Here is a 12471-nt window from a genome sequence, read left to right on the forward strand (position 1 = left end):
TGCATTGCTCCTTATCACAGGATCTCAACGTCTCTATTTAAATGGCCGATCGAAAGTAAATAATTCTACTGTCAATGGCCCTTCGAATATGAATTACACGATTTAATTATATTATTACGACTAAAAATCTAAAAACCTTTTCTGTAAAATGGCCAACTCTAGACAAACAAAAATATAACTTCTTAATACTACAGTTCAATACAGCTATACGCCTAAACTATTCGCATGTTATTTATAATATTTTGCCATTGATTGCTTGCCCCTTGCATTATTAAATTCCAAAAATCTCACGAAAGACATCTAAAGACATCAGTACCGTAACGAGTTTGTGTGTGTGGACTGTAAATCTCTTTGGTGGTCTCGTGCAATTCTATTAGCGCAAGCTTAATTCCTATTCATTACTTTCTGGTCCTTAGCTGAGGGTCGAGAGATATGGTCACAGACTACACATCTATATATCCTGTCGATAAACGTCGATAAATGTCGTTAAACCGACGCATGCGGTAGACGATTCTAGAAACGATTATGGTATTTCGAAGCAAAAACAAGACTGTAGTAGCGATTTTGCGCTGCTTTACGGAGCTGCCTTTGTTTTAGTGACACAAAATGTTGGTAGTTACGGAAAAAATTATAGAATGATGACGTGAAACACTAGCAACACTTACTTCAACTGTCATTGCATTGTATAATTACTTTTTGCTTTTTTTGTGAGTGATACTTTAAAATGGATGATAATAAAAAATCTATTTGAATACTGGCAGGTTATTTTTTTCAAATTCCTATTTTAAAACTAATAACTCTTTTAAGAAAAACTAGTTGAGTACTGATTGGTAAGCAAATAATAAAAAAAAGCATTTCAAATGATTACTTGCGTTAGATATACGACAAAAATAAATACAGATTTCGAAATCTGCGGAACGAGTCCTGTATTGTTTATGGTAAAAGGCCTTGGAGAGCGAACCAGTCTCATAAATCGTTGTTATTGGGCAATACCAAGTTTGGATAATAGGAACTAGTCTACGATGGACTTGTAATGTCATCTATAGACCACAAGTGCCGACCGGTTAATTGAGAAAGCTGATTGCAAAATTACTAATGAACAAGTTGAAATCAAGACCCGAAAATTCATTAATGTCCGAAGGGATCTATTTTATTTATTAATCATTAACATGTTCTTTAAATTTATTAATTATAATAATCTTTGTACACAATATTAATTAGCTGTGGAAATGAATGAACTTGGGTAGCAAGTGAATGTTTTTCATTAAAATAACACAGATAAGAGAACAATTTCATGAATTGATAATAGAAATCTGCTATTCAATTATCGATTAAGTCTTTAAATGACGGCGGCACTTCTTAAGCACAAGATTAATATGCTTCTTGTGTTGCCGAATTATCGGAGCGTTTAATGTTGAATGATATAAATTGTAACCATTTGCATGTCACGACTAAAGTGTTAAAATGAAAGCTGTGAGTGGCTGTTGATAAACAACACGTGATGTAAACATAAAGGTTTAATATACGCCTAATTTTAATGACGTCATTTGTACGTGTTTAGTTTATGTCATTTAAACTTTGTATGGTTTATGAAGAAAAAATTATGTATTTTTTTATTTATAATGAAACCAAAATCCTGTCCTAACAGAGACCTTTACCCGAAAATAATGCACAACAAATGAAAAAAAAATACACACTAAACTAAAGATAAACATAAAAATTTATTAGGAAACAAACAACTATTGGCTATAACAACATTTTTTTTAGTTTTTGATAATAGTATTACGTACTCAATAACAACGTCATCAGCTGTTACGACTATCGGATTTTACGACCAAATATGAGTAGACCCTTCGATGTCGTTATAATAGATTTTGACTGTATATTTTACAAATTTGACAGTCGCTAACAATGTTTATTTATGTATAGCAAAAAATAAAATCACCTAGGTATAGTATTCAAGAACAAAGAACGAATGAATGAAGACCTTCAAATTATAAAACAGCTGTTTAAGAAATGTCAATAGAACTATAGAAGTAGTCTGTGCCCTGTCTTTGAGGAACAGTAAAATCGTTTTTGTGAACTATTACATACACTGATTAACATAGCTGATATAAAAGTGAAACTAATGCGCTGATGACCCGTGACCACGATGATTTCATGACTCCAAATCATAACAATGTCTGTTTAGCGGTCACGATACATCATTATAGTAATTACATATCAACTATTACCAACTTAAACATTCACTTCGTACACTGGAGTGTCGTTCTTAGTACAATGATAATACGGCATACATTTCTATGTGATTTATATGATTAATTGGATTATTAATATTTTAACAATAGTTGAGCTTTTGCTAGTCGTGTATAGCTTGAGGTAACGTGTGCTGTTTGTTTTTATTATTACCGATTTGAGTGATCCGAAATTATAGGCATGTGGCGGTGTGTGGCATCCAAAGTGAGCTCACGCATTCTAATGAAATACAAAATATAGCCGCAGGTGGAGTGGATTGATTTTATTAAAATTAACGCTAATTGAACGTGTTTACGCTGACCATTAACTTTGACTATTTAAACGGGTTATTTAAGGTGTTATTATTAATCAGCCCATATTACAATTTGTACTAATATTGTAGAAACTTTCTTATATTTTATGACGAAGTATCTTCCAAACAAACCGCTTAACTTTATCGCGCAGGAGGTCGGAGGTTGGAGATCGTATCTCTCAGGGAAGACACTCGGAAGTCGATCCCACAGTTTCAGCAAAAGAAAATATATTAAAGCCTTTTATAGTATAGAGCTTTATAGTAGAATAGTATTTTCAAGTATATCGTTAATTTAAAATATATATAACAATACCTTGTATATTACTTAAAGTTCATAGATTTCACATAGACCTTTTCACGCACTCATGATCAACGCTTCTCGATTAATTGAGTTAATTGCGTCGCAATTGCTCTGGTTCATTTATCTTTGCACCTGCGTTCTTACAATCGATAAATTTATGACGGGCGACTGACAAAGATATATTATGATGTATGCAAGATATTCTGAACTAAATGTAGGACTATCTAAAAGTCTGTAATAGATTAAATTTAAAGTACGGGTGATACCTCTTTTTATCTCTGAGGTGCAAATGCATTTCTGGAAGAAGCGGGGCCATGTTGGGTTAGATCCACACTCTCCTATTTAAATACTGAGAGGGATGTACACATTCAAACCACCACTGGCAGTACAGTATTGATACATACCTAGGCATATCATGATTATTAAAATGATAGACGTTTAAAAACCTCTAACATTTAAAACCTTCATAATATTCAATTACAAAAATGAAGAGATTTTATTGAATACGTAATTATAGCAAGTGTATCACTTGCCGACACTTGCTCTCAAAGTAGCAATTTAATATTTGAATTTCGAACTCAATTTATTCACTATAACAATGGATGCTCAAATGCCTGTATATGGCCTGAGCATCTTGGACAAATTGTGAGCAATTAGTTTTATTTCTGTAACACGTCTCCGGAGACCTTTCACGATAGTTGTAACAAATTATCTCACAACCACCGCAATATGTCGCTATTGGGCCACAGTTTATGGTTAGAACAGTTATAAAATCGTGATCGATTTAATGATTTAATTTTGGGACTACTTATCGAGGTAACTAAATAACTACGAAGGTTTACTTAAGTAACTTTTATTGGAAAGTTTTGGAAGTCCGAATTATCTAATAAGCAGAACATTGATTAATTATAAAAAGCTAAGATTCTTTACATACGAGTCTCGACTACGATTACTGCTGTATAATAATTCATAAGGCTTTAAAAAAGTCACAACTGTATTTTAAGTAAGCTGTGACTCAGCTTGCAATTTAATTTATATGCTTCATATTGAGCACATATTGGGGATAATTTATATAAATCACACGTTGCGACACCGAAGATCACGAGCGCACGAGCATCTGCATTTAGTGACGGGTTTAAAACGGGTTATTTGAGCCCAATGTCACACGATGACGTCATAAAAGCATCGTAGAAACTTACAAAGCGTTATACAAAAGAAAATTCGGTCACTTAAGCAATGTTTGATTATGTGCAGTATCGCAATCTACTTCTGCCTTCGTTTTTTAGAACAGAAAGACGAGGAGGAGTTGGACAGAAGGGTCACCTGACGTTAAGTGATACTGCCACCCATGGACACTCACACTGCAAGAAGGCTCGCAAGTCGGTTGCCAGCCATTTTAGTATTGGTACGCTCTTTTGCTAAAGAACCCTTAGTCAAATTTGTTTGGAAAACTTTATTGAGCATGTGGTTCCACATAGAGGTGATGCGCGGCTAAAACGGCATCAAAAACGCTCAGTGGTGGAACGTCGAGGTGATACGTGTGGTATTTCGTATTCTGCCTCGACGTCCGAAACTAAACTCTGCTGCAGGTATTAATCTGATCAACTCCTCTGAATACTCTCCACGGTAAATGCGGTAGAAGATGCAGTCTACTACGGTTCTCTGGTATAAAGTATTTTTTTTTAAATTTATTATTAATAGTTGTCTTTGTTTATTTTTCTATAATCGTTTGATTTTTACTGTACTTTGTTCCATTTTCGATTTTGCACAATGCCTTTTATACTTGTTACGAATAATTGTACTATTTTATTTATATGTTTATGTATCTTGTAACTGTGCTTATATATAAATACTTAGGTCTGAGCAGTTTTCTGTATAGTCAAGTAGTTGGACAACCTACAACATCCTGATTCCTGATATTTTCCTTCGACAGAGCAAGACACACACTGTTTTGTTTATTATTATTTTTATGATAACTAAAAAAGTAATTCTGAAAATATACATATTCTAAAATGTTACCATTTACTATTTTTATTATTTTAGCGTCTAAGAAAATAAATGAAAATGATGTCAAATGTACCAGGCACTTAAGACGCGTGAGTTCATGACCATTTGTAGTAATCTGACCTTTTCTGTGCTTTAAGGATAATTTCACGCTTTGCTAGTATCATGACGATAAATATAACGACAATACGCAATTAGGTTGTGAATCTAGGACAACAAATATCTTATGCAAACCATTTTCACGTTTACGACCATTAAATATGGGTTATGGTTGCAAGATATTAATTTGGATTGAAATGTACGCTATTTATCACGCCTGTACCTCTGCTTGGATAATAAATATTGTCAATCAGGTGGTTGTGACAAACGTTGCGATATAAAACACTCAGATACCTGATGTTGATTATTTCTACGGTATCTCTTAAGCAGTAAACGTCGATAAACAATCAAGTCCATATGCCTCTACACATGTAACCACCGAGAGTTTTTCCATGAAACACAAGTATTTATCTTAAAAAAGTTTCTAGTATTTTTTTATATTTACAAGAGACCCTGTGGCCGTTTCTCAAATTAATTTCATTACGTTCATGAAACTTAAACTAAATTCTACATAACAAATTTATACCCATATATAAAATACGCAAACCTATAAATAATATAATTTGAAATTAAACAATTACGATCGAAATCGAATTTATCTCAACGTGAGCTTCGCATCAAAATGATACCGTTGCAACTTGTCAATAAATCCGAAATTAATCTGAATATATTGGTCTGGCGTGAATTGAATATTTAACAATAGCTCACGAATAGTTGTGTAAGTGGGATGAATGATTCTTAGGTCAATCCTACTTAGGACCTTAAGCGGATTTGGGATTTTAGACATTGCAAATCTCTTACAATCAAATTGTAATACTGAATTTAATTTATAAACATCAATATTTAAAGCTGTGTATTTAATATTTATTAATAGACTGGCGAATGTCAGTTTTAATATAACGATACTACTGGACCCGACAGACGTTGTCCTGTTCGAATTGGTATAATAAATAAAAAATATTTCAGAAACAAAGTGTTTATTATTCTAATGAACTGTAAAAGCGCTATGCATAAAAATTGCTATCGTAACAAAAGTATTCTTAAATTTTCAAATTTTCCGCGCTACTGTCTTAATTTATTCTTTCATAAGAACCTTTAAAATAACAAACACAACAAAAAAGAATTTGCGAAATCAGTCCAGCCGTTCGCGCGTGATGCCGTGACCAAGGGACATAGGAATACATTCATTATTATTATATATATATATATATATATATATATATATATATTATTTTTATAATGCTAATTAAAGAATGAGGTCGATTTGTTAACATTAAAAAAAATGTATTTTTCCGGGAAGCTATCCTGTACTCATACACTAAACACTATTATTTACTAAAGTTTTTTCAGTACAGATTATTCTCGGTAAATTGCCGTTTATTATACTTAAGTTTCATAAAGCGACGCGCACGACTCAGTATCACGTACTTGTACGTACATTAATGCAGTATCCGTCTATCAATTTTATGTATTATTTTAATTACAGTGGAAATACTGCTAAGTAGTATTTCTTAATACGTGTAAGAGATTACATTTTTATAATCATTATTTTCTAAATAATAAGATGACAATATAAATCTTTGTTATAATTTATAAATTCTGTGTATTAAACAAATAATAACATTATAAGTTATTTATTATAAAAAAACAACTTTAAGCCAATATAAGGAAGTAAAAGTATAAACAATTATCGAAGAAACAGGTATTGTTTATAAAAATACTGCCAAGATAAAATTAAGTTCACTTAAATGCCGATAAACCAGTTATTTTTTCAATAATTTCGACGATGAAGATTAACGTTCTTTAAATTAGTGAAATTACTTTTGTATCGTCACTATGCAAAACAATAGCTCTGACAGGAATCTCTTCTTCTCCAGGTTATATTGACAATAGTGGAAACAAATGCCTATAACACAGAGAACTCCATTTCCGCGAAATAATTGCAAGGTCCACAAACTGATCACCTACTTTTTAATATGTAATAGGAGGCAAACGGGCAGGAGGCTCATCTGATGTTAAGTGATACCGTCCATGGACACTCACATTGCCGCAAGTGCGTTGCCGGCCTTTTAAGAATTGGTACGCTCTTTTCTGGTGGACGCTAAGTTGAATTTGTTCGAAAATACTTCAGTGGGCAGCTGGTTCCATAGTGGTGATGCGCGGCAAAAACTGCCTTAGAAAACGTTCAGCTGTAGTCACACCAGACGGACGTCGAGGTGATACGGATGGTATTTTTTATTTGCCTTGACGTCCGATAATGAAACTCACCTGCAGGCCGTACAACTCTTCTGAAAACTCTCCATGGTAAACCTACTTGCTAAAAATATCAATATAACACACAGGAATTGTCTACTCCATGCCCCATTCTTAAATCTGAGTGAATGTTTTGTATACTAAGTATGTGATCACAATAATTAAATAAGACGGAATAGCTAAGAATCACGTAATAATTGTGTTCCTTATTGTAGATATCGTAAAGCCAAAACACGAGCTTGTAGCTCTATAGAATTGTACAACATCGCCGTGCTAGAGCCTTGCGCAACACCGTAATGGTCAATTTCACGTCACGGAGTAGTGTCATGTCAAAATAGTTACAAAACGCACGTGACAAATTCTGTGGTGTTCCAAATGTGCTTACGAAAACATTTTAATTCTCACGGAAACATGATTTAAGGCTTTTTAGGTTACAGAAACCATGGCCTTTGTCAGACTATTTAATACATCGTTAAAAATTTATTAGATAACTTGATAGGTAGAAGACATTGATTCGTTAGTACAATGTTAAAATAATTATTGGTTTTAAATTCTGTAGGTGAAAAACAATAATTATAATTTCAGAGTCTTTTCATCGACTTACGTAGACTAGAGATAATGTGACGGAAATGCTCTCTGTACCACATTGTATAAAACTTAAAATAAAATACAATTAATTTTCACTTGTGTTACGCGCTTTTCCATAAGATATTACTGATATAAAAGCGACATTTATTATGTTATAAAATTACTTAGACAAAGTTCCATATGATAAAATAAACGTATCAGGATGAATCCATAAACCCATATCTTAATGCAAGTAACATGTAATTTGTAAGTGGTCTTAAAGAGGAATATTTATATTCGATGACTTGAATGTTCCGGCATCCGACTAATAAAATTGTTCGGATCGTATCGTGGATGGTAATAGTCGTTGGACCACCGCGCTTTTCGAACACGAAGTCATTAAGTTGCGGAATTTAATTACGTTCTGAAAACTGTAGACAGCTTTTTGCTATTTCATTGTTTTGTAAATATATCCTATTTGGTGTACACGTAGTAAGTTCTTGTATGACATTTTATAGCTCTGCTTTTCTCACTCATATAAAATAGGCTGCGTCAGTCATTTGACTCATATTAATTGTTATTTATCAATGCATTAAAAGTTTTAGTACTTAATACTCGCCTCTTTTCAACCTAGCGTAAGCACAATTTGACGGGAAGAGACTACAATAAAACTTTAATTTTTATGATTTTTTTTAAATTTATAGCTGGCAATCGAGCAGCAGGTTCATCATGGACACTTACAATTCCTGAAACCATCGGTACACTCTTTTTTTGAAGGAAGTCAAATTAGTTCGGATAACATTTTATATAGTAGTAGTACTAATAAAACATCTCGTTACAAAATCAGCATCCAAAAAATTGCATTGCACTTACGATTTCACAAAATAACTGAGAGAGTTACCTAAAAGCGTTTCTCACGTACTTCAATATTTTTTACGAATCATGTCATATAACTGACAGGTTACAAGTTTTATTGACCCAGCTATTTGGGTTTCTATATACATCGTTTCATTTGTTTACGAAGCTTCCGTACATGGTGGAACATACAAGCCTAAACTGTATAAGGAATTTCTTAAAACTTTCTGTATTAGTATTATATTATATCTTAACTGAATATCTTCCGTACGTATTCTGTATGGTTCATACATGTGGTATTAATGTTATAAAAACTTACCGAAACATATTCAGCACAAATGTCGATTGAGTTCACGAAGTCACAGACGTCGTCTACGGACCAGGCGGAGATGCGCGCGCGCGCCTCTGCGCAGAGGCAGTCGCGGGTTTCGCTCCGATCTACACGAAAAACAAAAAAATATTATTTTTTATAAACTTTTAACTTCACCGCTATAATGTTTTACTCTATGAAGGTCATAAGCCAGAGACAATAATGGTTTTGATTTTATAAAGTATTTTGTTGCTGAGCTTGTGCAGTGAAGTGAGCCAGCCTTTTTAATGGCGTGCTACATTAGCCTTTCTAAAGTTCCTATACCCTTTATTAATTTTAAATATGTAAGGATTGAATTGTTTACTCAAACAACCTCAAAGATAGATATTAGGAAGAATTGACTAGCAACATGTTAACGTAACACAGTAAGTTAATTTCCAAAACAATGAGAAATACATTTCATATTCAACATGAAGAATTCATCCCCCCACTCTTGACAACCAAATGGGCCCCATGTACCCTACATGATTGAGATAAAATATTGCCTTGAGGTTATAACAGTTGGATTACATGCATTCAGAACATTGGCTTGAGCATACATCACTTTTGAAGATTGTCACTTACGAAATTCGTTTTGTTTATACAAAGCTAGATATAGATTGCTTTGTTACCATCGCAAACATGTGATTATGATTAATATTCAATTTATAATATTCATAAGTCGATTTTTTTTAACTAACGTTTTTAAATCAATGCAATGAATTATGCAATACACAGTGACGCGTGATGATTTTAATTAACTGCTACAGTTATATCTAACTCATAATTATGACCGTAGTAAATATAGCGCGTGCGTGTACCTTGACTTTTCTTCCGTGGAAAATCTCGTGAAATTGCATTTTTGCGAATACGACTTAGAAAATCTTCTTCTCCTCACAACTATTATATTTTGAATTTAAAATCGTTAAATATACTACAAATTAATTTTATTTGCTATAATTTACTTCCTTAATTCTCAATAAGTCTAAATATGTAATTGAAACTTTCAGAACTATTAAAACTAAAAAAATTAAAGAAGCACAATTGTCCCTTTTAGATTTTAAGTAAAATTAATTAGAAATATAGAAAACTTAATTTTAACTTAAGAAGTTTTATTAAATTAAGTATACCATATATAATTAATAATAATATAATTTAAACTTTATTCATGACAGAAAAATTGAGTTAACGCTAGTCTCCACAAGATGTGGGTAACAACTGTACCGCAGAGTCATTATGGTGTCAAATATTACCTTCATTTGATATCCTATCCCTATCATCGTCGCTCCGTGTGCTAGGACTGGCGGAGAGTCGTGCTCGCTTTGCAGCGCTCTCTCCCGCCGCGGAGAGATCAAGCGGTGAGTGTTCGGGAACTGCACCGGTCCCGATACGCTTGCGCCGCGATCTTCCCCCACGGCCCACGCGCGATATTGCTAATAAAGTCTGTTGAAATATAATGACACAAATTAAAAAATGCTGGTCTTAAAATAATTATCTTATGAAATATTAACACCTTATTTACACCACAATAACAAAAACAGATGAGAATTAAATTATAGAACAGGAGGCAAACAGGCAGGAGGTTTATCTGATGTTCAGTGATACCACCTATGGACACTCTTGGTACGCTCTTTTCTTGAAGGACCTTACGTCAAATTGGTTCGGAATCACTTCAATGGACGGCTGGTTTCATGTAGTGGTGGTGTTTGGCAAAAACGCTCTGTTGTTGAGCGGCGGACGTCGAGGTGATACAGGAAAATTAAACCCAATATAAGGCACATGTAATCATATTAATATGTGAAATTCCATTCAAAAATTCAACAGCTTAACCTAACCTAATAAGATTTGTGAATTTTTATAGCACGATTGAGTACGGTCTGAATTGTAAACAGTGTTCAAATCAGACAGCTGAAACCTTAGAATTTGTTAGACAGACGTAACAGTGTTACGTCAGGAATACATTTTAGAACATTAAATTTCGGTACATTAATTATTTGCTAAGTTATGTGTGACTGTTTTTTATTCTAGGTGACATTTGTTGTTTGGATAAGCTTATAAGTTAAACAATTATGTTATACATAAGGAAGAAGTTTCATTCCTTCTTCGTTCATTGTATCTTACTAGTTTGTTACATGGACGAAAGTTCTTAATTTTTAATTGTTATAAATTATACAGAGCAAGTGATGATATTAATAAGATTATAATAAGTTATTATAAACTGTTAAGTGGTACTTAGCCAATTTTTTACTTAGGTTATTACTTTCTTTATATAGTTGAATTTAATCATTTTATTGTTAAGAATCCAGTTAAAATTATTAGTACTTAACTGTATGTAAAAAAATAATTTAATGACGTAAAAAAAGCATTATATTTAGTAAGTAAAGCTGTAAATCTTTCTCAATAAATAAAATAAAAAAATAATTTAACCAATGTTTGACGTCCAATATAACCCGGAGCCTCAGTTCAAGAAAGATAATAATGAATACTTAAAAATAAAATTATACAATACGGTTTTGTCTGACTGCTTTAAAGACTTACACTCAATGCCAGAGTTTTAATTGGTCTGGTCTTTTCTTAAAAGACAAGCAATTTTTAACATCTTAAAACTTAAAATACTTTATATTGCATCAATCATGATTATATTTTTAGAAGTTATTACATCTGTATATCAGATTGACTTGAAGTTCCATCTCAAACGCTTTAAAAATCAACTCATCAGTAGCGACTCAAGTAGACACTGCACAAACATTAGGTGATTATCTGATCGAGAGCACCCACAAGTGGCCGACATTCATCATAACGCTGGCCTTTCGTTACGCTCGCTGCCCGCGGGTCAAATCGCAATCTATCTTTTTTAATTGCTGCAAAGTAAAAAACACGGACTAATTCTAGGTAAAATTTCGATGCGCGCGCGCGTGAAATGAACACATAGCCGCACGCGCCGTGTGCTTTTATTTAGGGTTGCCTCATGTTAAACTTATTTACTAAAATAACACTCCTGAAATTTGTCGTAATTTATTGACGGCATTTAAGTATTTACCTGAAATTAACTTTTTTAAATTAAAAAAGAGCGTGTGTTTTTGTTTAAGTGTTTTTAAGTTACAGTTACACACGGTATCCAAAATAACGTACCATTACAGATTATTTTAATGCGGAAACTATGTATTATATCACATAATTAAAAACAACACAATATTAATCAGTAATTGATTAAAACATTTACAAAAAGACTAAATATTTCCTACAGTTTAGAAACTGACAGGACGCTGACATTTTGTCAGTCCACGGACAATTAAAAACGTCTGTTAATATGTGCAGTTCATTAATTACTTCCATACATTGTGTTATGTGTGCCTTATACTTGTTTAGATCCTTACCTTTTCAGTTAATTGGAGCTTTGTGCTTAATTTATATTTTATTACAGCAACCCTACAATCGCACGAGCTGTAGCCATTAATCTTACGATTTATTTCCGCGCTCCCGTTTCCCCGTCAG

The 12471-nt window shown here is 33.0% G+C and overlaps 1 protein-coding gene across 3 annotated transcripts in view; it reads right to left on the reverse strand.

Annotated features, from left to right (window-relative positions):
• The window catches only part of LOC123710227, a 195482-nt gene that overhangs the window by 19334 nt on the left and 163677 nt on the right, over nucleotides 1-12471 (reverse strand). For all 3 annotated transcript variants that reach the window (XM_045661995.1, XM_045661997.1, XM_045661996.1), the window contains 2 exons: nucleotides 10230-10419; nucleotides 8947-9065 (listed from right to left, as the gene is read on the reverse strand). In XM_045661995.1, coding sequence (XP_045517951.1) covers nucleotides 8947-9065; nucleotides 10230-10419 — 309 coding nt within the window. The remainder of the gene's footprint in view (nucleotides 1-8946; nucleotides 9066-10229; nucleotides 10420-12471) is intronic.

This window comes from Pieris brassicae, chromosome 5 (assembly GCF_905147105.1).
Source record: "Pieris brassicae chromosome 5, ilPieBrab1.1, whole genome shotgun sequence".
Classification (NCBI taxonomy): domain Eukaryota; kingdom Metazoa; phylum Arthropoda; class Insecta; order Lepidoptera; family Pieridae; genus Pieris; species Pieris brassicae.